Raw genomic sequence first — 27,675 nt, forward strand, 5'->3', positions numbered from 1 at the left:
AATACAACCGGATCCGTTCATGACGGATGCATGCGGTTGTATTATTGTAATGGAAGCCTTTTTGCAGATCCATGACGGATCCGCAAAAAACGCGAGTGTGAAAGTAGCCTAACCTAATACACTTTACTGTTTAATAATGCATTTCCCCTGCTAGCATGTCCTTTAGCAGGTTCCTGGCCTGTCGGAAATCTACAATAAATGCATTTTGTCTCCGCATGTATTGCATTGATTTTTTATGTAATTTAAAGGGAATCTGTCACATTAAACATGGTGTCTGAGCTGCAGGCAGCATGTTATAGAGCAGGAGGAGCTGAGCAGATTGATTTTAGTTTTATGGGAAAAGAGTTAGTAAATCTTGTAATTTATTCATTTATATTCCTGCTCATACTGGTCTTTGACGTCCAGGAGGCGGAGCTATCAGTGATTGACAGCCTTCCCACTATGACTGTGTATACAGAGAGAGCTGTCAATCACTGATAGCTCCGCCTTCTGGACTTCAAAGACCAGTATGAGCAGGAATATAAATGAATAAATTACAAGTTTTATTAACTCTTTTCCCATAAAACTAAATCAATCTGCTCAGCTCCTCCTGCTCTATAACCTGCTGGCTGCAGCTCAGACACCATGTTTGACAGATTCCCTTTAATTTGTGTTATTCAAAATCAAAATCATTGTATTGAGAAGTAGGTTCATGCCTTCTAGTTCAAAATGAAATGGTAAAGTTTCATGAAGATTTCTTTTGAAACGCTACACACTAAGCACCCATACCTTCAATGACGGCAATTCTAAGGCAGGAAACCGGTTGGGAAATGACTTGCTACTCCTTGTTGAACAGGAAGGGTTCCATCAGATAGATGAATGACCCCTCGATGGGAAAGCCTGTGTTTTTCATTAGAACCCTTTGATTGCTCAGTTTTATTCTGCTTTATACAGCTCATAAAATTGTATTAGTTTCTATTTGAGTTCCAGGTTATTTGTCTTCAGGCTCGGACTGGCCCACAGGGGTGCAGGGGAATCCCCCGGTGGGCCCCTGAGCAAGGTTGGCCCCTAGTCTCCCACCCCCTGCACAAGTGGCACATAACACATTAGATTTAGTACACTACATACATATATTCAATTTACAGCACATCAACCAGCTTATGTTCATATAAAAAACTTGTTAGATTATTTATTATATTTGAATGTATCCGTACGGTGGGCCCCCAAAATAAATTTTACTGGTGGTCCCTAGGTACCCCAGTCCGACACTGTTTGTCTTGTCCGGGGCAATGGCCGTAATAGAGCAGCAGAAATGTAAGATTGAATATACTAGTCTTGAGCTTATACTGGGGATGATAACCGGATTCATGGGCAGACGGGTGTAGAGGCCTGTGCCTGTCCTTAGACCCTGTGAGTACATCCATGTAAAGGGCTGGATTTACCCTGAACTAAGGGCCTCTGCAAGAAGGACAATATACAGATGAAAACGCATTGTGCATTTATAATAAACTTCTGTTCATATGTTCAACTAAAATTGAACACTTTTTTTTTTTTTACATTTTCAAGGAATTAATTGGATGTTCTTAGTACACATTTTGAACAGATTTTATACAGTTTGTAGAAATAATCAGTCGGCGGTCTGGAAGAAAGTGGTGCTCGAATCCTGGGTTGCAGGCCCATACATCCAAGTAGAAGAAGTGGATCAGCGCTCATTTTTTTGATCGTAATAACTTTATTGCCATAAACAAAATACAGACAGATGTGACGCGTTTCAGCTTAACGGCTTTTTTCAAACAAGCATCTTGTTTGAAAAAAAAAAAACTGTTTAGCCGAAAAGCGCGTCACCTCTGCCTGTATTTTGTTTATGGCAATAAAGTGAAGGTTTATTAGCATCAAAAAGTAAATGCTGATTCACTTCGTCCACTTGAACAGATTGTATAAGCCTACCTGCCACTGTACTCCAACCCCTTTTAAGTGGGTCCCTACCATAAAGTATAGCACTGCACAGTGCCCAGTGTCGCTGCAACACACTGCCTGCGGGGGGAGCGACCCGCAGCCCAATAACAGCCTGCTGCAAGGCTGTGCCGCGAAGGCACAGCAATAGAGACTGGCATACAGCACCACCAAAAACCTTCATATGTTCACCTGGCTCTCAGGGAGAAGGTATAAGAGGAAGGCTGCAGATGATGTCGGGTCATACCTTTTTCCTAATTGTTCTGCATACAAGGTCCAACATAAACACCATATCTAATAGAACTTCGCCACTTTATCCGACACCTGGACTTTTCGGCAGGTATATTAATAACGAGGCGTAGACCTGGTATTGTTCAGTAGCTGTGCTGTATTCCTCGATAGACAGGTGCTGGTATAGGACAAGACCACAGTTCTGTATAGCAGACATTGAGAATGTCTTAGGTGCATTGCAGCCTACAGAATATCTGCTTTACAAGCAGACAAATATAACTTTAAGGCACATTTACATGGGCTAAGAAACTGGCCAACTATAAATGTTACCACGAGTACTCGTTCCCCATAATTGGCCCGTGTAGATGTGCTGCCGATCACTTGACAGACAAGCAAAACACTCCTTTGTCAGGGCAATGTGCTGCCAACAGACAATGAAACTGAATGGGGATGAACGATCACAGTAGCGATCATTCATCCCTATACAGAGGGGATGCTTGCCGCATGTAAAAGCAACCAACACAAGCAGGCAGCAATTGGAAACCGTTATTTCCCAATCATTACCTTGTGTATTTATGGTAAGATTACATGGCCCAATTGTCGGGCAGATTATCGGGGACGAACGTTCCTAATAATCTGCCCATCTAAAAATGCAGGCAACTAAAGTATGGTTTCTGGCCATTAGATCGTGCTATCTAAGCTGTACTCTGCTGCTCAGAAACAATGCAGCTGTATGGGGATGAATGACTGCAGTAGTGATCGCTCGTTCTCGCACTGTGGAGGGGATTGCTGCGTGTAAAGGCAGTGCTTCACCCCCACTGAACGAGCAGCCTGTTCTCAGAAAGGAACGCTTCCTTCTTGTTAGGCCTCATGCACACGAACGTTGTTTGTTTCCTTGTCCGTTCCGTTTTATTTTGCGGATAGGATGCAGACCCATTCATTTCATTGCGTCCGCAGAAAATGCAAAAATGCGGACAGCACACTGTGTGCTATCCGCATCCGTATATCCGCTCCATAGCCCCGCAAAAAAAAATATAACATGTTCTATTCTTGTCCATTTTAGACTCGGTTGCAATGGATCCGCAAAAAAAAACTAATGGCATACGGATGTCATCCGTTTTTTTTTTTGCGTATCTGCAATTTGCGGATCACAAAACGCATACGGTCGTGTGCATGTAGCCTTAATCGGCTGCTTCTCGGACTGTGTAAACCCGCCTTTGCTTATGAAAATTTGCCCTCCTTGATAAGTGGAGTCCACATCAACAGAGGATCTGTTACGGCTCGAATGATGAAAATTCCAGATTGATGGATAAGAGGTCAAGAGCCATATAAGCAGCGAGTAAATCCCTTCATTTTCTCACAAGAACATCTGAGATCATCCTATATGGCCATGGACGTCCTGTTGGGACATTGTCCTCATCAGCTGGGGGTAGGAGAGCTCGACTTATCATTGCAGTTCATGATATCAATGTGATTTCTATGGTTTGCAATAGACTTGCTGCGTTATGATTAATTTAATTGTGGTAAATATAATACAAGCATTATCATTTACTGTATCTTAAGCGGTTTCCGAATTTATAGATGTCAGCAGTAACGTAACCAGTCATGTGAAAACCTATTGGGAAATGTTGTTAAACCCAGTTGACTAGCAGCAATAAATACTGTGCCTGTGTTTCTTCAAGGGAAAATCCTTTTGTTCTTTACTGGTCTGGTAATTGAAGTCAATTACGGCCTTGTGCAGTACATCCAGGAACCTCAAGGAATGATGAATTCCAGATGCAATGTTATTTTATTCTTAAGGTAACACTCCTGTTAGAAAAGGGTGTTTTTTAAACTCTATGTTCATAGAAAACAATTTTTGTCTGTTTTTCTTATTTCATTTCGGCAGTACTGTGCAATTGAAGATGAAATACAAAAAATACTGTCCTTCTGTAGCGGTCAGCACTGACAGATAAGACTCCTGTATAGATGGGGAACCCACTGTCAATTTATTGCTGCTTTGAGGGGAAGATGTTATCTGCTAGTATAATAGTGGGTGTAGAATTAGGATAACAGCATGCGATCTACTGCTAAAGGCGTTCCAATTGTGCTTTATTGTGTTTATGCATTTTCCTGTGTAAGAGACAGTTAGAGTTAGGCCGTAGCAACCAGTTGCTAGGTGCGGCTGTGCCATCCTCCCCATAGGGAGGAGCTAGATCAGAGAGTAAGAGAGTAGTGTGAGACAGAGAGTGAGAGAGTAGTGTGAGACAGAGAGTGAGAGAGTAGTGTGAGACAGAGAGTGAGAGAGTAGTGTGAGACAGAGAGTGAGAGAGTAGTGTGAGACAGAGAGTGAGAGAGTAGTGTGAGACAGAGAGTGAGAGAGTAGTGTGAGACAGAGAGTGAGAGAGTAGTGTGAGACAGAGAGTGAGAGAGTAGTGTGAGACAGTGGATGTCTAGACAGTGCAGGGAGCAGATGCAGAAAGACACAGCCCTGGATAAAAATCTGTCAAAGAAATGCTAACATGTAGAGGAAGGCATTCCAGTATTGAGTGAAGGTGTGAAGAGAAGCTGTCAAAAAGACTTTAGGGGCTTCACAGACATGTTGTCTAGGAGAATAGAAACTTCAGGAGCCTGGACATGTATTAATGGCAGACCGAGGGTGTCTACGGAGAACCTGGATCCTGAAAAGAAAGTGAGGATTCAGCCATGAGTAAAGTAACCTATAGACGGTGCAGAACTCTGATGTGGGGGGGGGGGGGGGGGGGGGGGGTTTGGGCGCGCCCAATGGTTGAATAATGGAAAGAGTATTGCACACCCCTATTTCTGGATGCTTGTACCTAGGTAAGCTAGAGAACTGAAGTGTGAGGAGAGTTGTTTTCAAGCAACATCTTGGCCTGTTAAGGGTGCTTTCACACTAGCGTTGTTTGAATCTGCCGGATCCAGAAAAACGTGTGAAAACGGATTACATTGAATACATTTGAATCCTGATCAGGATTCTGATCACAATGAAAAAATGCATTGGAAAAAACGGATCCACCATTTATGGACTTAAACCCAATTAAAAAAAAAAAAAGTTAAACATGCAAAAGCCGGATCCGGTTTGACGGAACACACGGCGCCGGATCCGGCATTAATGCAAGTCGATGGGAAAAATGCCGGATCCGGGGTTCGGTCAAAGTGTTCCGGATTTTTGGCCGGAGGTAAAAATACAACATGCTACGGTTTTCTGAAAAGCCTCATCAGTAAAAAAGACTGAACTGGATGCATCCTGAACGGATTAGGCTACTTTCACACTTGCGGCAGAGAGATCCGGCAAGCAGTTCCGTCGCCGGAACTGCCTGCCGGATCAGGCAAAATGTATGCTAACTGATGGCATTAGTAAGACTGATCAGGATCCTGATCAGTCTTAAAAATGCCTGATCAGTCGAAAAAATGCATTGAAATGCCGGATCCGTCTTTCCGGTGTCATCCGGCAAAAACGGATCCGGCATTTATTTTTTCACCTTTTTTTCAGTCTGCGCATGCGCATACCGGAAGGACGGATCCGGCATTCCGGTATTCTGAATGCCGGATCCGGCACTAATACATTCCTATGGGAAAAAATGCCTGATCCGGCATTCAGGCAAGTCTTCAGTTTTTTTAGCCGGAGATAAAACCGTAGCATGCTACGGTTTTCTCTTTTGCCTGATCAGTCAAAACGACTGAACTGAAGACATACTGATGCATCCTGAACGGATTACTCTCCATTCAGAATGCATGGGGACATACCTGATCAGTTCTTTTCCGGTATAGAGCCCCTGTGACGGAACTCTATGCCGGAAAAGAACAACGCAAGTGTGAAAGTAGCCTAACTCTCCATTCAGAATGCATGGGGATAAAACTGATCAGTTCTTTTCCGGATTTGAGCCCCTAGGACAGAACTCAGCGCCGGAAAAGAAAAACGCTAGTGTGAAAGTTTGTGTTTTTCTTTTCCGGCATAGAGTTCTGTCCTAGGGGCTCTATACCGGAAAAAAACTGATCAGGCATATCCCCATGCATTCTGAATGGAGAGCAATCCGTTCAAGATGCATCAGGATGTCTTTTTGACTGATCAGGATGGAGATAATACCGCAGCATGCTACGGTTTTATCTCCAGTCAGACAAACGGAAGACTTCCCTGATTGCTGGATCCGGCATTTTTTTCCCCATAGGAATGTATTAGTGCCGGAGACGGCATTCAGGCAAGTGTTCCGTTTCTTTTGGCCGGAGAAAAACCGCAGCATGCAAGTCAAGAAGAACTGAAGACATCTTGATGCATCCTGAACGGATTACTCTCCATTCAGAATGCATGGGGATAAAACTGATCTTTTCCCGTATAGAGCCCCTAGGACGAAACTCAGTGCCGGAAAAGAAAAACGCTAGTGTGAAAGTACTGTGAGGGCTCATTCAGACGGCCGTAGTGTTTTGCAGACCGCACATGGCCTGTTGATAAAAAAAATAAAAAATGCCTATTCTTGTCCGCAATTGTCCACAAGAATAAGACATGCTCTATCTTTCTTTCTTTTTTGCGGGGCTGCGGATCGGCCATTAAAATGAATGGTTTCGCATAACTCTGGAACAGATGCAGACCCATTCATACGGTCGTGTGACTAAGCACTAGCTCTATACAGACTATTGGATGGCTTAGGCCTCTTTCACACTTGCGTTGTCCGGATCCGGCGTGTACTCCAATTACACTCCGGATCCGGAAAAACGCAAGTGTACTTAAAGCATTTGAAAACGGAACCGTCTTCCAAATGCGTTCAGTGTTACTATGGCACCCAGGACGCTATTAAAGTCCTGGTTGCCATTGTAGGAGCGGGGAGCGGGGGAGCGGTATACTTACAGTCCGTGCGGCTCCCGGGGCGCTCCAGAATGACGTCAGAGCGCTCCATGCGCATGGATGACGTGATCCATGCGATCACATGATCCATGCGCTTGGGGCGCCCTGACGTCACTCTGGAGCGCTCGGGGAGCCGCACGGACGGTAATTATACTGCTCCCCGCTCCCCACTACACTTTACCATGGCTCCCAGGACTTTAGCATCCCGGCAGCCATGGTAACCATTCAGAAAAAACTAAATGTCGGGTCCGGCAATGCGCCGAAACGACGTTTAGCTTAAGGCCGTATCCGGATCAATGCCTTTCAATAGGCATTAATTCCGGATCCGGCCTTGCGGCAAGTCTTCAGGATTTTTGGCCGGAGCGAAAAGCGCAGCATGCTGCGGTATTTTCTCCGGTTAAAAAACATTCCGTTCCGGAACTGAAGACATCCTGATGCATCCTGAACGGATTTCTCTCCATTCAGAATGCATTAGGATAATCCTGATCAGGATTCTTCCGGCATAGAGCCCCGACGACGGAACTCTATGCCGGAAGACAAGAACGCAAGTGTGAAAGAGCCCTTACTTTGAAACAGAATTGTACTGCAGAATTGTAGCACAAAACATTGCATCTTAGGCCGCACCCCTTTCTTGTGAAGCTCCACCTCTTCCCACTAAACCCCACCCTTTGTCTAGCACAGGCATGCTCAACCTGCGGCCCTCCAGCTGTTGTAAAACTACAACTCCCACAATGCCATGCTGTAGGCTGATACCTGTAGGCTGTTCAGGCATGCTGGGAGTTGTAGTTTTGCAACAGCTGGAGGGCCGCAGGTTAAGCATGCCTGGTCTAGCAAGTTGTTTCCCATGGAGCATTGCCAGTAACTCTGCATACAGGACTGATGACCTGGTCTCTTTAAGAAGATTCAGCACCCGGCCAGCTAGAATCTTACCCCGTACTGATGAGGGGCAAGCACCCCGAAACATCTGTCTACAGATGGGTATATTCCCTTGTTATTTCCCAAGGCTTGTTGGAAAGTCGGCTCTTGACTCATAGGAAGTCGCTTCCAATAGGTGGCACTTGAGAGATTGTTCTCTTTCTTGGAAGTGTAGAAACTCTGATTGCACCAAAACTGTGCCACTTTGTAGACCGATTCTACAGATTTTTAGTAAATCTGGTCTACTGTCTGATAATATACAGAATCTATTAAGCATTAGAATACAGCCATCCACAGGAAATGTACTGGTCATGGTGTTATGGCGATAAAAGCCATGAAATATGAGGCCCACAAGTTGCATCTGGCTCTAGAATCATATTGTGGCCATCCATCTCATAGGAAGTGTCCAGAAAAGTCTGTATGTAAGTGCACACACCCTGCATGGTAATCGGGGTGTTCCAGATCTGGCTTGGTTACTCCCTAGATCCCTTGCCATTCAGCGAGTGATTGATGGCCTCAGTAAGGACATGTAGTGCAGAGAAGGGAATTTTTCTTATTATAGTGTCGATTTATTGTTTATCATTATCGGTCATTTTTGTGAAACGTGGATAAAAACGGCATCGCAATCTGAGAGTCTTGGAAAAACCTCCCTCCCTTTCCCGAAGTCTTAGCCTTATTTCATTTCTCTTCCTTTCTGATAAGATAATACATTCTTTTTCTTGTGCAATATTCTGAAGTTTTTTTCAAGATTGACTGTAGGCGCAAAAATTGGAATTTCCTATGTAATTTTAGATTTAGCCAAATTTAGTCACTTTTGACCTTCTTTTATGTTTTACACAATTTAGTATATTATCAAATAACTAAGGATCTAGTTTACAAATGATTTAATGTCAAAATGTCTGCATATTAGCGCGGATTACTACGGCAGGGGGTTGAAATATCAATCCACAGGTTTTTATTACTGGTAACTTATTGCATTTGTAGCATTAACCTATTCCTTAGCACATTCTATTCATTTTAGTCCCGATCCTTAAAGGGGTTCTACAGTTTGTTTTAACTGATGATCTATCCTCTGGATAGATCATCACCTTCTGATCGGCGGGGGGTCTGACACCCGGGACCCCCGCCGATCAGCTGTTTGAGAAGGCAGTGGCGCTCCAGCAGCCTCGCGGCCTTCTCACCGTTTACCGCTGGCCCAGTGACGTCACGACTAGTATCAACTGGCCTGGGCGGGGCTAAGCTCCATTCAAGGGGGGGAGCAGCCAATAGCAGGCAGTGATGGGGACGAGCCTACCTAGCGGCCCGGCTTGCTATTGGCTGCCCCTCCCCCCGTCACCGGATGTTTTTTTATCCGCACGATGGTCCAGGGAGCAAGGTAAGTACAATCAGTGTGAGGGGCCCGGGCAGTAGGGGAGGCATTTTAAGGGTTGGATAATCTCTTTCAGCATGTTTTTAGAATGCGGTGGTACCTGGAGAGAACCCACCGTAACATGGGGAGGACCTACAAACTCAATGATGTTGTCCATGGTTGGAGTTGAGCCCAGGGGTAGAGTGCTAATCCTTGAGCCACAGATTAAGAACCATCGTAATGTTTTGAGTTCATTATATGTATTTATTAGGCCTCATGCACACGACCGTTGTGTGCATCCGTGGCCGTTGTGCCGTTTTCCGTTTTTTTTCGCGGACCCATTGACTTTCAATTGGTCTGTGGAAAAAACGGAAAATGCACCGTTTGGCAGCCGCATCCGTGAGCCGTGTTTCCTGGCCGTGAAAAAAATAGGACCTGTCCTATTTTTTTCACGGCCAACAGTTCACGGACCCATTCAAGTCAATGGGTCCGTGAAAGAACACGGATGCACACAAGATTGGCATCCGTGTCCGTGATCCGTGGCCGTAGGTTAGTTTTTATACAGACGGATCCGAAGATCCGTCTGCATAAAAGCTTTTTCAAAGCTGAGTTTTCACTTCGTGAAAACTCAGAACCGACAGTATATTCTAACACAGAAGCGTTCCCATGGTGATGGGGACGCTTCTAGTTAGAATACACTACAAACTGTGTACAAGACTGCCCCCTGCTGCCTGGCAGCATCCGATCTCTTACAGGGGGCCGTGATCAGCACAATTAACCCCTTCAGGTGCGGCACCTGAAGGGGTTAATTGTGCTGATCACGGCCCCCTGTAAGAGATCAGGACTGCCAGGCAGCAGAGGGCAGACCCTCCCCCCCTCCCCAGTTTGAATATCATTGGTGGCCAGTGCGGCCCCCCCCCCTCCCTCTATTGTAATAATTCGTTGGTGGCACAGTGTGCGCCCCCCCCCCCTCCCTCCCTCTATTGTAATAATTAGTTGGTGGCACAGTGTGCGCCCCCCCCCCCCCTCCCTCCCTCCCTCTATTGTAATAATTAGTTGGTGGCACAGTGTGCGCCCCCCATCGGCCCCCCCTCCCTCTATAGCATTAACAACATTGGTGGCCAGTGTGCGGCCTCCCAAATCCCCCCCCCCCCCCCCATCATTGGTGGCAGCGGAGTTCCGATCGGAGTCCCAGTTTAATCGCTGGGGCTCCGATCGGTAACCATGGCAACCGGGACGCTACTACAGTCCTGGTTGCCATGGTTACTTAGCAATAGTACAATAGTAGAAGATTCATACTTACCTGCTGCTGGCTGCTGCTGCGATGTTCGTGTCCGGCCGGGAGCTCCACCTACTGGTAAGTGACAGGTCTGTGCGGCGCATTGCTAAATGAACTGTCACTTACTAGTAGGAGGGGGGGGGGGCGGAGATGGGAGGCCGCACACTGGCCACCAATGTTGTTAATGCTATAGAGGGAGGGGGGGCCAATGGGGGGCGCACACTGTGCCACCAACGATTTATTACAATAGAGGGAGGAAGGGGGGGGGGGGGCGGGGGGGCGCACACTGTGCCACCAACGAATTATTACAATAGAGGGAGGAAGGGGGGGGGGGGGCGCACACTGTGCCACCAACGAATTATTACAATAGAGGGAGGAAGGGGGGGGCACACTGTGCCACCAACGAATTATTACAATAGAGGGAGGAAGGGGGGGGGGGGCCGCACTGGCCACCAATGATATTCAAACTGGGGAGGGGGGGGAGGGTCTGCCCCCTGCTGCCTGGCAGCCCTGATCTCTTACAGGGGGATATGATAGTACAATTAACCCCTTCAGGTGCGGCACCTGAGGGGTTAATTGTGCTGATCACGGCCCCCTGTAAGAGATCGGATGCTGCTAGGCAGCAGGGGGCAGTCATGTACACAGTTTGTAGTATATTCTAACTAGAAGCGTCCCCATCACCATGGGAACGCCTCTGTGTTAGAATATACTGTCGGAAATGAGGTTTCACGATCTAACTCATATCCGACAGAATATACTGTCGGATATGAGTTAGATCGTGAAACCTCATTTCCGACAGTATATTCTAACACAGAGGCGTTCCCATGGTGATGGGGACGCTTCAAGTTAAAATATACCATCGGATTGGAGAAAACTCCGATCCGATGGTATAAAAGGGACTCCAGACTTTACATTGAAAGTCAATGGGGACGGATCCGTTTGAAATGGCACCATATTGTGTCAACGTCAAACGGATCCGTCCCCATTGACTTGCATTGTAATTCAGGACGGATCCGTTTGGCTCCGCACGGCCAGGCGGACACCAAAACGACTTTTTTTTTCATGTCCGTGGATCCTCCAAAAATCAAGGAAGACCCACGGACGAAAAAACGGTCACGGATCACGGTAAAACGGAACCCCGTTTTGCGGACCGCAAAAAAATACGGTCGTGTGCATGAGGCCTTATGGCTGACTTTTTCATCGGGTGATCTCGTCATTATACCGGCACCAAAAGTCATTGTTCCTGTGCAGCAGATACACCTGATGGCAGGGTATTTCAATAGCCTGACATTTAAAGGGGTTATCCTATGATTAATGTGAAAAATACCAGTCATCATATAGTGCATGACAGTCTCTTTCTAACAAACCGTGAACCAGCCCTGTACCTGACATGGCGATATCTCCTCATTCATTGCTCCAATAGCCCTACTATATATATTTCAAGCCGCCAGCTTTGGGGGCATGTCCTTTCTCAGGGGGCATGCCCTCTCTGCTGCAGTTCCCCTCCTATATTAATGTGGCAAAAATCTGCTGTGTAAAAATAAATAAAACAGTGGCAGGTCAGTAGGCTGATTTTCATCTGTGAGCAGCGCATTTTTGCCGTCAGAACCGCTGCCAGCATGCACAAAAATGCTAACTATTTACACTTGAGCTGTTTGATTCTGGCAGGCAGTTCCGGCGACGGAACTGCCTGCCGGATCCGGAAATCCGTATGGAAACGGATAGCATTCGTTTCCAGCTCCGGCTGACAAATGCATTGAAACACCGGATCCGTCTCTCCAGTGTCATCCGGAAAAACAGATTCGGCATTGGTACCAGATCCAGCATTAATACATTTTAACGGAAATTAATGCCGGATACGGCATTCTGGCAAGTGTTCCGAAATTTTGGCTGGAGAAAATACTGCAGCATGCTGCGGTATGTTCTCCGGCCAAATACCGTAAGAGTGACTGAACTGAAGACATCCTGATGCATATTGAACGGAATGCTCTCCATTCAGAATGCATTAGGATAAAACTGATGCGTTTTTTTTCCGGTATTTAGCCCCTGTGACAGAACTCAATACCGGAAAACTTTAACGCTAGTGTGAAAGGACCCTTAAATGGGTAATGCAGCTAAAATCGGCTTCGAAGATGTAACATGCCACTTCTGAAACGGATTGCAAATCGGTGGCCGATAATAACGCCACCATGTGCACATGTGCATTTTTCTCATTGAAGTCAATGGGAAGCTGCTGTTGGTTTTATGATTGCGGACTACACCACGGAAAATGGCCATTTTCCATGACGGTATCCGTGGCGGATTATTGCTGTGTGAACCTAGCTTAACAGAAGATTAGGCTGGTGAGCATGTGGGTTCCCCCAGCGATATTACTGAGGTGGACAGAGAAATAAGAAAAAAGAAGAAACAGTAGGTGGCGCTATACAGATAGATTTTATTGACTAACTCAGTGGCTATGCTACATTTTTTAATTACATGCAGTTAAAAAACTATTTATATTCAGGTGCTGGTTTGACAAATACTAAATGTTTTTCGTGGGACAACCCCGTTAAGCTCACACAATCTTCAGCCTGGCAGATCAGGGGGACATGTCCTTTCTGCTGCAGTGCCTCCCAGTAAGATCAGAACATATGGCTGGTGGCAGTTGAAGATTTATGCCCCTTTCAGACGAGCCAGTTCCACACTCCGGTCTCACGGTGTGAGTATGCAGCAGCTCCCGTCCTGACCTACCAGCACTGATGGGGTCACATAGCATTATATTGATTTATGATGCTATGTAACCCTTACAGTTCTGGAATATATTGGATAACAGTGTCATAATGCTGTAAGGACTGTAAGGGTTACATAGCATCATAAATCAATATAAAGCTATGCAACTCTGTCAGTGCTGGGAGGTCAGGACGGGAGCTGCTACATACTCACGCTGCGAGTCCCGAGTGTGGAACTCGATCGTCTGAAAGGGGCCATTTGTAGATGGATCCGTCTCTCCGGTGTCATCCGTAAAAAAAAAACGGATCCGGTATAATTTTTTTTACATTTTTAAAGGTCTGCGCATGCGTAGACCGGATCCGTCAATGCGCCAATTTTAATGGCGGATCCGGCACTAATACATTCCAATCGAAAAAGTGTTCAGGTATTTTGGCCGGAGAGAAAAATGCAGCATGCTGCGTTTATTTTTTTCTCCGTCCAAATACCGTAAAAGCACTGAACTGAATTTATCCTGATGCATCCTGAACGGATTGCTTTCCATTGAGTATGCATTAGGATAAAACTGATCAGGCCCCTAGGACGGAACTCAATACCGGAAAACTTTGCCGCAAGTGTGAAAGTACCTTTAAACTGAGCATTTTCGATCAGCTCAGTGAGACGGACAAAAAAAAAAATAGGGAAAAGAACAAACAGCATGTGGCGCTATACCAATACATTTTATTGAATAGCTTACTGGCTATACTACATTTTTTATTATAAAAGTATTCGGATCCAGTTGCTGGTTTGAAAAATGTAGAATATGTTTCATGACACAACCCCTTTTAAAGTACGGTAATTTTATTATCCATTTTGACATTATTTAGAACTTCTTTAGAATTATTCTGTTTTTGGAGTGATCTCTTTTGTGACTCATGAGACCATTTATTTCTGTAAAATAGCATTTAGGTAGAAAGCTCTATGCTTTACCCAGAGTGGGGTTGTCTTGGCAATATAACATGCTGTGGTGGAAAATACCATTTAGGAAACCCTACAATGGCCAGGTGTATAAAGTATTAGATCAGACTTCCTCTCCCGGGGCTTCGCATCTCAGGTCCTCATTGTTCCGTGCGTGTGCAGGCCAGAAGAATGATTTGTAACATGTTTTGAAGACCTGTACTAGACATGAAGACGATGGAATCTTAAAGGAACTCTGATAGGAAGAAGGAACGTCCTTATTTTGTACGATCTGCAATCGCTCAGCCGTTTCCCAAAGATTGTTAGCACGGATAGTGGGCGGGTTAGGAAGTATGACTAACCATGTCCACGAAATCGGAGCAGACCTTGTTTCTGTAGGGAGCATGCCAAGAGATCTTATCCTTTTAACCACTGCTTGTCTGCATCCAGTTAATCTGGCCGGCTGCACAGGGAACGTCTGGACGCCTTGCCGGGAGAGCCGTCTTTGGAGCAGTGCCATTTCCCGACAATGAAGCCGTGCCATTGACGGGAGTTTAGTTATTGCTTTGAATTATTGATTTTCCCACTTAATTGATTAGCAGCACAAGCCAATTATTTGCTAGAACGCTTTATAAATGCTTAAAATGACAAATGATCTTCACTGTATTTCTGTGTAATAGACTTTAAGGGAGAATCCATGAGACCTTGGAGAAGAGCATGGTATGCCCTGACTCAGCTGTGTGATTCGGCCGGACAAAACCCGATGCACTACTAAACCAAGTGTGAACGGAGCCTTATGTAATCCATTTTACCAGTACATATTGGCATCAGTGACCTTGCTGTAATGGATAGACCAGAGTATGATTGCTCCGGATATACTGTATGGCCTCTGGAATTATATGAAACCATGAAGAACATTCTCATGTTCCATCAGATGCTGTATTACAAAGCCATTCTCCCTTGGAATCGATGCATTTCAGGCCCCCATACACATTATTGTCGGCCGACCTGCCTATAGCCTAAGGCTACTTTCATATCTGTGTTTTTTGCGGATGCGCAAAAAAAACTAAACGCTTCCGTTACTGATAATACAACCGTCTGCATCGTTATGAACGGATCCGGTTGTATTATCTCTGAGATAGCCATGACTAAAACTGTTCTCTTTTGTATCCGAGAAAACGGATCCGCGATGGGAATGCAACCGAATGCACTCTGGTGCTTTTCCATTCAGTCCATTTTTGTCTCCATTGACAGTAAATGGAGACAAAACTGAAGCGTTCAATAGTGGAAAGGGAAAACGCTGGTGTGAAAGTAGCCTATATAATGTGTACGGGGAGCTTGCAGCCCTTCCCTGACCGATGATGTTAGGGGAGGGAAGTACTTTTTTTTTGCCCGATCTTTTTATTCTCCTGGGCCTAGGAGATACTTCTAGTGGCGGCTTTCTCCTTGCCCCCTTTTGGCAAACTAAATGTGTATGTGGCTGGAGAGTCGGGAGAGATAGCGGTCAGTCGTTTGGCCGGCAGCTGTTGAATATTGCATGGTCAGCTTTAGGAAGAATAGCATGGAAAACCATCATATTGCAGGAGTCGGCGCGCCTCCATGCGCGCCTCCATGCGCGCCTCCATGCACGCCTCCATGCACGCCTCCATGCACGCCTCCATGCGCGCCTCCATGCACACTCCTATACGGTGTCGTGATGAAACCGAGTACAGATGTTACCTGCAACTCTCTTTGCTATGATTTGAGGATGTGCAATTGTTTTTTAAACAGTTAATTCTCCAATACATCTGCTGAACCCTGAAAATCCCAGAATACAGACAGATTTCCGTATAGAAAATCCCTACATGTACATATAATTATCGCTGGATGAAGAGGATCCTTGTATGGATTTGGTGCCTCCACTTCTTCATGTTTCCCTTCCCTAATTACTGCTCCCATAAGACTCATTATAGATTTCTAGGTGTAATAATGATGCTCATTTCCATTTTCTCTTCTGTAAAGTGACAACTGCCTACCCTGAAGCGCTGTACACTTGTATTAACCATATTCTCTGCATTCTTCGTTTACTGCCTAAATGGGAGTTCTCTTTGTTTGCCATGGACAGTTATGTTTTTGTCTTTTTTTTTTTTTTAATCTTTATATTTGGTAAGATCTTATTCTACTTTTGAATGCTAGACTTTACTACAGCATATCCTTACAACTAAGGCTACTTTCACACTGGCGTTTCTGGGTCCGCCTGTGAGATCCGTTTCAGGGCTCTCACAAGCGGCCCCAAACTGATCAGTTCAGCCCCAATGCATTCTGAATGAATAAGGATCCGTTCAGAATCCATCAGGTTGGCTGCGTTTGGTCTCCGTTGCATTTTTTTAGACGGTCGCTAAAACGCAGCTTGCAGCGTTTGGGTGACCGTCTGACTATGCGGAGCCAAACGGATCCGTTTAGACTTACAATGTAAGGCTACTTTTGTGCGGATCCGTCTTGTATCTGCACAGACGGATCCGCACTAATAATGCAAACGCTTGTATCCGTTCAGAACGGATCCGTTTGCATTATTCATAAAAAAATAAAGTCTAAGTCAAAACGGATCCGTCTTGACTTACATTGGAAGTCAATGGGGGACGGATCAGTTTTCAATTGTACCATATTGTGTCAGTGAACAACGGATCCGTCCCCATTGACTTACATTGTAAGTCAGGACGGATCCGTTTGGCTCCGCATAGTCAGACGGTCACCACAACGCTGCAAGCTGCGTTTTAGCGACCGTTTAAAAAACGCAACAGAGACCAAACACAGCCAAATTGATGCATTCTGAACGGATCCTTATCCATTCAGAATGCATCAGGGATGAACTGATCCGTTTTGGGACGCTTGTGAGAGCCCTGAAACGGATCTCACAAGCGGACCCAGAAACGTTAGTGTGAAAGTAGCCTAAGTCAATGGGGACGGATCCGTTTTTCGCTGACACAATATGGTGCAATTGAAAACGGATCCGTCCCCCATTGACTTTCAATGTAAGTCAGGACGGATCCGTTTTGACTTAATTAATAATGCAAACGGATCCGTTATGAACGGATACAAGCGTTTGCATTATTAGTGCAGATCCGTCTGTGCAAATACAAGACGGATCCGCACAAAACGCGAGTGTGAAAGTAGCCTAATAGGTCTGTTTATTGCATTACTGTGAAGAGTTTACATACATATAAGCCTGGTTTTACAGCACTGCGTTACATGTCAATACAACCTACTTTTTATGGATGTGTATATATCTATACTCCTTTATCAATGCTAACAGAAAAGCTGGCCTTGTTGCCCACAACAACCATTCATATTGCAGCTTTCATGGTTCCAGATAGGTCATCAGTATCTGATCTGTGGGCATCTGACACCCGGGGCCCCCGCTGATCAGTTGTTTTGAGAAGGCAGCGGTAATCCTGTGAGCACCGCCGCCTTCTGGCAGCTTACCAAGCACAGCGCCGTACACGGTATAGCGTCTCATTCGCTTGAATGGGGCTGAGCTGCTGCTAGGCCACGTGACCGATGAACGTGTCGTCATACAGCCTAGGAAAAGCAGAGAGAATGCCGTGGGGCTCACAGAAGCGCAGCTGCCTTCTCCAACAGCTGATCCGCAGGGGTACCGGGTGTCAGACCCCCACTGATCAGATACTGATGACCTAGCCTGAGGATAGGACATCAGTAAGAGAATCCCAGAAAACCTCTTTAAGAAATGAAAGTACTGATTGCCCTTACAATATTATTACTTTTTTTCATCTCATTCTGTCAATTATATGTGTTGTAATAATGTTGCATAGATGAGTCCTGTAAGGCTGGAATCGCACAAAGGGGGAAATTCATTATCCCCCCCCCATGGCAGTGCTCCAGACTAAAAAAAATACCTAGTAGCCATTAGCTCCTGAACTGAAAAATTTAGGAGCCAAATATAAATTTTAGTCGCCAAATCGAAACCGAATCAAAATTTTGGTATCGTGACAACACTACGCCGATCAGATCGTCGTAGGGTTGTTTCGATGCCAAAATTTTGATTTGCTTTAGTCACCATAAAAAAGTATTGCGATACTCAATACCGCCCATAATAGAACAGTCCGATCCTATTTTTTGGGGTGACAAGGTGACAAAAAAATGGCGAATCGCATGGTTTTTATTTATTTATTTCTGTTACGGCACTCACTGCATAGGAGATATTTTTTAATAATTTAATAGTTTGGACTTTTCGGGCGCAGCGCTATGTAATATGTTTGTTTATTTATTTATTGTTTATATATTTTATATGTAAAATTGGGAAAGGGCGGATTTAAACTTAATATTTTAGGGTAATTTCACACTTGCGTTGTTCTTTTCCGGCATAGAGTTCCGTCACAGGGGCTCTATACCGGAAAAGAACTGATCAGGTATGTCCCCATGCATTCTGAATGGAGAGTAATCCGTTCAGTTTGCATCAGGATGTCTTCAGTTCAGTCGTTTTGACTGATCAGGCAAAAGAGAAAACCGCAGCATGCTACGGTTTTATCTCCGGCTAAAAAAACTGAAGACTTGCCTGAATGCCGGATCAGGCATTTTTTCCCATAGGAATGTATTAGTGCCGGATCCGGCATTCAGAATACCGGAATGCCGGATCCGTCCTTCCGGTATGCGCATGCGCAGACTGAAAAAAAGGTGAAAAAATAAATGCCGGATCCGTTTTTGCCGGATGACACCGGAAAGACGGATCCGGCATTTCAATGCATTTTTTCGACTGATCAGGCATTTTTAAGACTGATCAGGATCCTGATCAGTCTTACTAATGCCATCAGTTAGCATACAATTTGCCTGATCCGGCAGGCAGTTCCGGCGACGGAACTGCTTGCCGGATCTCTCTGCCGCAAGTGTGAAAGTAGCCTTAGTGTACTTTACCACTAGCGTTTTTCTTTTCCGGCATAGAATTCTGTCACAGGGGCTCTATACCGGAAAAGAACTGATCAGGCATATTGCCATGCATTCTGAATGGAGAGTAATCCGTTCAGGATGTCTTCAGTTCAGTCATTTTGACTGATCAGGCAAAAGATAAAACCTTAACATGCTACGGTTTTATCTCCGGCGAAAGAAACTGAAGACTTGCCTGAATGCCGGATCCGGCATTTTTCCCCATAGGAATGTATTAGTGCCAGATCCGGCATTCAAAATACCGGAATGCCGGATCCGTCCTTTGCGCAGACCAGTAAAAATGTGTAAAAAGATACAAGACGGATCCGTCTGTCCGCATGAGAAGCGGAGAGATGGATTCGTTCTTGCAATGCATTTGTGAGATGGATCCGCATCCGGTTGCGTCTCACAAATGCTTTCAGTCACATCCAGATCGGCGGATCCGGCAGGCAGTTCCGACTACGGAACTGCTTGCCTGATCACACTGCCGCAAGTGTGAAAGTAGCCTTAGTGGGTTTTTTTTTTTTATACTTACTATTAGCCCCCTTAGGCCCCTTTCACATGGGCGAGATTTCTGCGCGGGTGCAATGCGTGAGGTGAACGCATTGCACCCGCACTGAATCTGGACCCATTCACTTCTATGGGGCTGTGCACATGAGCAGTGATTTTCACGCATCACTTTTGCGTTGCGTGAAAATCGCAGCATGCTCTATGTTGTGCGTTTTTCACGCAACGCAAGCCCCATAGAAGTGAATGTGGCTGCGTGAAAATCACAAGCATCCGCAATCAAGTGCGGATGCGGTGCGATTTTCACGCATGGTTGCTAGGATGAAAGTCTATTCACTGTGTTATTTTCCCTTATAACATGGTTATAAGGGAAAATAATAGCATTCTTTAATACAGAATGCATAGTAGAAGGTTATTTGAGGGTTAAAAAAATAAATAAAATGAACTTGCCTCCTCCAATTGATTGCGTAACTGACTGTCTCCTGTTCTTTCTTCAGGACCTGTCAAAGAACCTGTGGTAACATCACTGTGCTCATCACATGGTACATCACATGATCCATCACCATGGTAATGGACCATGTGATGAGCTCAGTGACGTCACCACAGGTCCTTTGACAGGTCCTGAAGAAAGAACAGGAGACCGGCAGTTACGCGATCAATTGGAGGAGGTAAGTTAATTTTATTTATTTTAACCATCATTGGCACTGCACCACCAATACAAATACAGGAGGCGGGTGCTGGAATCAAATAGCCGGTACCCGACCTCTATGACAGGGAGCTGCGATCAGCGGCAGTTAACCCCTCAGGTACCGCACCTGAGGGGTTAACTGCAGCGGATCGCAGCTCCCTGTCATAGAGGTCGGGTACCGGCTATTTGATTCCAGCACCCGCCTCCTGTATTTGTATTAACAGGTCAGTTATCTTCATTGGTGGCGCAGTGGCCACAGCCCCTCCTCCTCCTCCTCCCCCCGTCTCTCTTCTTATTGGCGGCAGCAGCAGCACAGCGGGGAGGGAGAGACTACTTCTCCGCTGCGCTGCTGAGAAGAACATCGGCGGCGGGGCAGAGAACTATCATCTCCTGTGCCCCGCCGCTGTATTCAACTGCAGAGCTGCGGCGGCGGGTCTAGTTCCAAATGGCGGCAAGACTAAAAAGTCTTGTCGCCATTTGTAAATTCTAAGTCGCATTGTCGACCATTTTGGTCGCCATCTGGAGCCCTGCCCTATGGCTGGGTTCACATCACTGTTTTTTGTCTTCCTTTATTTTGAGCATCCGTTGCATGCAGGACTTTTTGTCTCATCTAAAATAACAGATCTCTGACAAAATGGACCCGAAATGAGCACAACTGATGCTCAAAATAGAGGATCTTTCTTTAATTTTTCTATTTTTCTGACGGATCATAAGAACAGAAAACAGAACAGTGATGAGCCCGGCCTATGCCTGTTTTCATCATAGAAAAGTTGCAAATCTACCAGATTTGTGACTTTTCAATGCCATTAAGATTTTTCAAGTGACAATTAGTAGTTCACATGACCCTCGCCAATTTTACATAAAGGGGGCAGGACCGTCAGCTCCAACTCCTTCATCGTTATTTACTTGAGAAACTGGCGTAAATAATTACTGAAATCTACAGCAGCTCCGAGCCGCCGTAGATTTCGTTCCAGCGTACGGACTGCCAGACTAGGCCTATGCCTCATCATAAATTACATGGCTCCTCCAGCGGTGCAGGCCCTATCAAGACCGGTCTACCAGACGCTGGTCCTAATGAATCGGGGCCAAAGTTTTTGATGCAGTTTGAGAATGTAGTTTTTTGACCAAAAGCCAGACGTGGATCAAGCAGGAAGAAGTACAAATCCTTCATTTATATTCCCCATTCCCCATAAATCCACTTCTGGCGTCATCTCAAAAACTTGTAATAAGAGCTGGGCCCCAAGCTGCACCAGAACCAGAGGGGAGATTGCTGCCTTATCCAGACATTAACTGCAATTCAGGTTAATCATAGTTTCTCTTATGTCATGCACTTCTTGGCCAACTTAAAGGGAAACTTCACCCATGAAAACACAGTACAATCTGCAGGCAGCAGGTTATAGAGCAGGAAGAGCTGAGCAGATTGATAAATAGTTTTATGGGAAAAGACTCATTCTGTCAGGAGTCATGTGGGCGGTCCTTTCAGTGATTGACAGTCTTCCCTGTATGAGTGTATATACACAGGTATTTTAGTTTATTTTAATTAGTTATTTTATGCACTTATATAGCGCTACTATATTCCGCAACGCTGTGCAGACATTAGCATCAGGCTGTCCCCAATGGGGCTCACAATCTAAGGTCCCTATCAGTATGTCATAGGAGTGTGGGAGAAAACTGGAGAACCCGGAGGAAAACTCGTGCAAACACGGGGAGAACATACAAACTCCATGCAGATGTTGTCCTCGGTCGGATTCGGACCTAGGACCCCAGCGCTGCCAGGCACTATGCTGCCCTCAGTCCACAGATAGGACCGCCCTCCAGACTCTTAAGCCCAGAAAGAGTAAAGATTTTAACTTTAAGTTTTTTACTGAATCCTTTCCTACAAAACTGTATATCAATCTTCTCCGCTCCTCCTGCTCTATTAACATGATGCTTGTAGATTGCACTGCATTTCGTGCCGACAGGTTCGCTTTAACAATTTTATATATGAGAGGTTAATATAGATTTATTTTTTGTAAAATCTTTATTTAGATTTTCAATATCACAATATAGAAGACAGTAATATTTTGAATGGGGCTCAGCCCAACTGACGATGTGAAGTATGTTTCACAGGTAAACATCTGAAACGCAACATATGGATGAAAGGCACAGAGACGGTGTCTAATATTCAAAGTCAATAAATATTTATATATATTTTTTTGTAATGTACATGAAATTTCATCATGCACAATCCATACTGTATACATGAGTGTATATATTGTTACATATGGTAATTTACAACAGCAGTCAGATTTAATAGCCGCCTGTTTTTTAGGGCATACTACTGTTTTTAACCAGAGCATGCCATGTTGGACACAGTTTTGCCAGAGTGTTAAAAGTAGGATTTTAGTTTTTCGTATTCAGTACGATGATGTTGTTTTCTGTAAAGAAATATCATTGTAGAAACATTTCGGAAAAGCAAACGCACAAAAAGTGTCTGTTTTTTGCTGTGTTTCACACTTGTATTGATGTACCTATCATTTCCCCAACGTATAGAAGTACCTAGTGTGTGTGTATATATATATATATATATATATATATATATATATATATATATATATATATATATATATATATATATATATATATGCAAGTATGTGATTATAGTGTGTGTGTGTGTGTATACAGTGTGTGTGTATATATATATATATATATATATATATATATATATATATATATATATATTTTTTTTTTTTCCATAGTGTTATATACTAAGATGCACTATGCATAATTTTGGGCTTCTTTTGGATCAGACGCTCTTGACCATACCCAAGCCGTCCGCTATAAATAGTAACATGGGATGTTTGCAAGGTTAAAAGCCGTAGGTTATCGCTCTTTGTGTTTTCATTACCAGAATTAGTCCCTTTTCTTGGGATTTTCCGTGATGGTTGTGAATAGCATTGATGGAGAGCAAGCAAGGGTTTACAATACAGCAAAGCATTACTCATCCATTGCTCACTACCATCCCTGCGACTTGTTCTGTGTGTCCTTCGTCTTAACCCCTTCATGGCAGACACTTCCTGCAGTCCATATTTTTGTTACATTTTCCAAGTGCTTCAGCTCTGTTCTGGTTAAGCAATCAAAAAAAAAAAAGTCTTGCGTAGGGGGGAAACGGGGGTGGGATTCTAAGCAGATGAATACATAAGGGCTGCTGCTCCGTCTCATTGGTTAGATGTCCTCTTATTGTGGTCTGTGTAAAGCAGCGTGACTGTTAAGCCCCTTCTCCCTCCGCCTTTCCCTCATTCACTAAGCTGATATCTGCAGACTCCCTGAGCATCCTCCTGAGCTGCACTTCTAATTCACCTCCTGGGCTGTTGAACCCATACGGACATTGTGTTTTTACATGTATTTTTGTATCTGATTCGTAAATGGAAGCAAGGCGACTTTGGCATCTTTTAAATGCACACTTCCTATACTCATTCCTGATAAGCATCTGTCTCAAGATCACAAGAAGACCCCAGAAAAGCTGTCGTTTGCCTTGACTTTCTGTTAAAGCCCATTGGCAGGATGTGCCCTTAGACACTGTAGTGTTGTTTTTTTTAATTATTTATTCTCCTATAGGGTATTTTTGCAGTTTTTATATTCATTTTGTTAATACAAGAGAGAATTTTTGCCTATTTTTTTTTTTTCTTGACATTTCTTCAAAATGCCATCTAAAGAGTCACAGTCCGACCTAAAACACATGAAATCTGGTTGGAATCCCAAAAAGCAGGACAGCCAGCAGCAGAATCTGTTGGCAGCTGCGCTGGGCATGAAGCTGAACTCTCGTAAGACTTCTGCTACACTATGGCAACCTCTGAAACTGTTTGCTTATTCACAGCTAACGTCTCTCGTAAGAAGAGCGACACTTAAGGAAAACGAACAGGTTCCCAAGTATGAGAAAGTCCACAACTTTAAGGTAAGACATCACTTTGCATGAGGTTGTACTTTCAGCATGACCGTTCTCTTTTGTTGTATTTTATATTCGTCTGTTTTCATATATTTTCTATTTTATCTTTATCTGTTGTTGTTGAATTTTAATTTTATAAGGTGTTTACATTGGAAGACTATTCGCATGTACAAAATAGTCAAAATTGTAGAGAAAGCATCATAATCGGGTGCGTATTAATGGAGACCTCCTTCATGGCTTAGCATTGTTGGGATTGCAGGAGTCTTGGTATCCATATACAATCTCATAGGCATATCCACGTGCACGAAGTGGAGTTTACACTTTGGCACCATGTTATCGGTGGTTTTACTGCAGCTAAACCTACCGCATTGTCCTAGCTGAAAAATGATGATAATGCAACACAAAGCTATACGAGTTCAGCTCTACATAGAACTATAAACCTAGACCAGATATAATAACTAGGGACTTTGGTTATAAGTAAACCAATCTGATTGCCCAAGCCACAAGAATGTCCATGCCCATCAGTCTCAAGAAAACCCGAGAAGGTAACCCCAGGAATTTTCTAGGTGCGGGGGCTTCTTATCTACCTGAGCCATGTGCCTGTACAGGACTTGAGCTTTAAAAATATGGCTTTGTGGTCTTAATCAGCCTAAAGCTTGCCATAGACGTTCTAATGTCAACCAAACCTGCCAATTTCTGCAGGACCGGCCTGCCCTATATTATGTTTGAGGGTGTCTCGACTCTCCCCTAATGGGAGAGTAGGATCGGCCAGTTGGATTTCAACATGCCCAATCTCTCCCCATAAATAAAACTTGGCTAAACTGAGTGAGCATGTATGTGGGAGAGAGGTGTTTGGCCACCAGCTAACCAAAATGTATGGCCAGCTTAAAGTGGCAGGAGAACGTCATGGTTGTGTTTGCAGAGCTGAGGGCTTCCGTGGATACATCCTATTGAATTTACAATCTGACTGTAAAAAATGCATTGATCTATAGGTGGGATTATATATTATATGTTATAGAGCTTGATCAATAATCGGATTTGCTGTAATGAGCAACTATCCAGGAACTCTCCTCAGGCGTGATCATTTTTCTATTTCTAATAATCGGAGGTGGTAATTTTTTTTTTTTGTCATATTTTTTTTACGTATAATCAGATCAGTCATTTAGTATAACATATGCTGCTCCGCATAGATCTGCCAGATGGTCTGGAGCTCTTGTCTGGCTTTTCTCGGGGATTAATGAAGTGTCCTCAGTAGCCTACAAGTGTCTATTGAAGGAGTTGACACTGCCAGATACTGTCTTTAGTGTAATGTACAATGAGGTTCTCACATTCTAATGGGCCTTGGCATAATCTGTGAGTGTACTGCATATTAATAACTATGCTAATCTGTCCCTGGTCACATGCCAAATGACAGATTGGGGTCTTTTCTGCCCGTCGTACAGTAAATGGGCCACAGCGTTTCATCTGAATTAATAAACGGAGGACACAGCTGCCATTGAATGGAGCATTGGATCCCCACTGGAGCCTGATACTTGATGGTCCAGCTATCATAATCCATGTTTCTGTCCCCATGTACAATGGCAGATTCTCCTTATGTATAGATCTAGAGACCTGCCCGTTGCTCAGTCTTCTACATTTGGTGCTGGTTGGTTTTAATCCCTTTTTTATTTATTTTTTTAGTATTTTTGTTTTGTTGGTTTAAGTTGTATGTAAAGCTCGACCAGATGATCGCCTCTTCACATTGAGTTCCAAGTGGAAATCAGTGCATTGACATGGCGTACAATATGGACTGCAGTGATAAATGCAACCGGGACAGAAAGGATGCAATGCCTCTACCAGGCTCTGCGCAGATGGAGAATAGTTTTATGGGAAAGTCCGTGCCATGCAGCATCTGTAGAGGCCCTAGTGGACGCTTCAGTCTTATTTCCCAGTCAGCATTAATATCCTTACTTGGGATCTTTTCTTTTGTCGAGTTGAAAGTAAAATCTATTCCGCTATTCCTTTGGCTTCATGCACATTGCCACATTACGACTCCTTACAAGTTTGGAAGTCGTATTACCTCACCCATACAACTTTATGGGCCTGTGCTGTACTTCTGTATGCCTCCAATTTTGTACACCGCACTGTATGGCAGAACACAAAACTATAGGGACACAGTCCTGTGCAAAAGCTATGCACATTAGATGCACATACAAGAAGAGGGCCACTTAAAGGGAGTCTGTCACCCCCAAAATCAGTTTCAAAGAATAACGCCATGTAGGGTAGGTGCTTTAAAACGTAACCATATCATTCTTGACAAAATCCAGTTCTCTAAGGGTCCATTCACACGTCCGTTTTTTCTTTCCTGATCTGTTCCGTTTTTTCTGGAACAGATCTGGACCAGATCTGGACCCATTCATTTTCAATGGGTCCTGGAAAAAAACGGACAGCACAATGTGTGCTGTCCATTTCCGTTGTTCCGTTCCGCATGTCCGTTTAAATATAAAACATGTCCTATTCTTTTCCTGAAAAATCGGATCCTGGTACAATACAAAGTCAATGGATCCGCAAAAAACGGATGACATACGGATGTCATTCCGTATGTCATCCGTTTTATACGGAATCCGTTCCTGGAAATTACATTTTAATTTTTTTTTTTATTTTTTTTTTTTAAAGAAATCCAAACAACTTTATTTGCTTATTGAAATTTATACATGTTTCCGTTTTTTGCGGATCCGCAAAAAACGGATGACATACGGAAACATTTTCAGGAACAACGGATCCGCAAAAAACGGACAGAAAATCGGATTATAGAAAAATACTGACGTGTGAATGTAGCCTAATGCTGAGAAATTCTTTTTGTTTTTTATCAATTTTTTTTTTTTTTTTTTTTTTTTTTTTTTACTGATGATCCTTTGGATAGGTCACCAATATCTGATTGGTGGCAGTCCAACACCTGGAACCCCCGCCAATCAGCTGTTTGAGAAGGCAGCGGCGTTATCAGTAGCGCCGCAGCCTTCTCTCTGCTTTTCCCAGGCCGATTGGTGACACTTTCATGTGTCATGTGGCCTAGGAGCAGCTCTGCCCCATTCAAGTCAATGGGGTTGAGCTGTCATACCAAGCACATCCGCTGTACAATACATAGAGCTGTGCTTGGTGAACTGCGAGAAGGCAGCGGCGCTCACAGGAGCACCTTTGCCTTCTCAAAGCAGCTAATCAGCGGGGGTCGTGGGTATCGGACACCCACCAATCAGATACTGATGGACCTATCCAGAGGTTCGGTAACCAGTAAAAAAGAAAATCTTGTAAAAACCCTTTTAAAGGGGTTGTCCCAGAACCCAGACTTATCCCCTGCTTCCCCCACTCATCCCCTCTGACATGAGCTCCGATGCTCTCCCTTGCCCTGCGCTAAATCGGGCTTTGTTCTCTTCACTACCTTGCCCTCTCAATCAAAGTTTAGAGGGCACGGCAG

General features: G+C 44.3%; 1 protein-coding gene across 1 annotated transcript in view; it reads left to right on the forward strand.

The window, feature by feature from the left end:
• Positions 1-27,675, forward strand: part of CHN1 (chimerin 1) — a 104,289-nt gene that overhangs the window by 61,922 nt on the left and 14,692 nt on the right. The window contains exon 8 of the mRNA XM_040439630.1: positions 24,156-24,233. Within this exon, the coding sequence (XP_040295564.1) occupies positions 24,156-24,233 (78 nt within the window). The remainder of the gene's footprint in view (positions 1-24,155; positions 24,234-27,675) is intronic.

The sequence above is a fragment of the Bufo bufo genome, chromosome 7 (assembly GCF_905171765.1).
Source record: "Bufo bufo chromosome 7, aBufBuf1.1, whole genome shotgun sequence".
Lineage (NCBI taxonomy): Eukaryota > Metazoa > Chordata > Amphibia > Anura > Bufonidae > Bufo > Bufo bufo.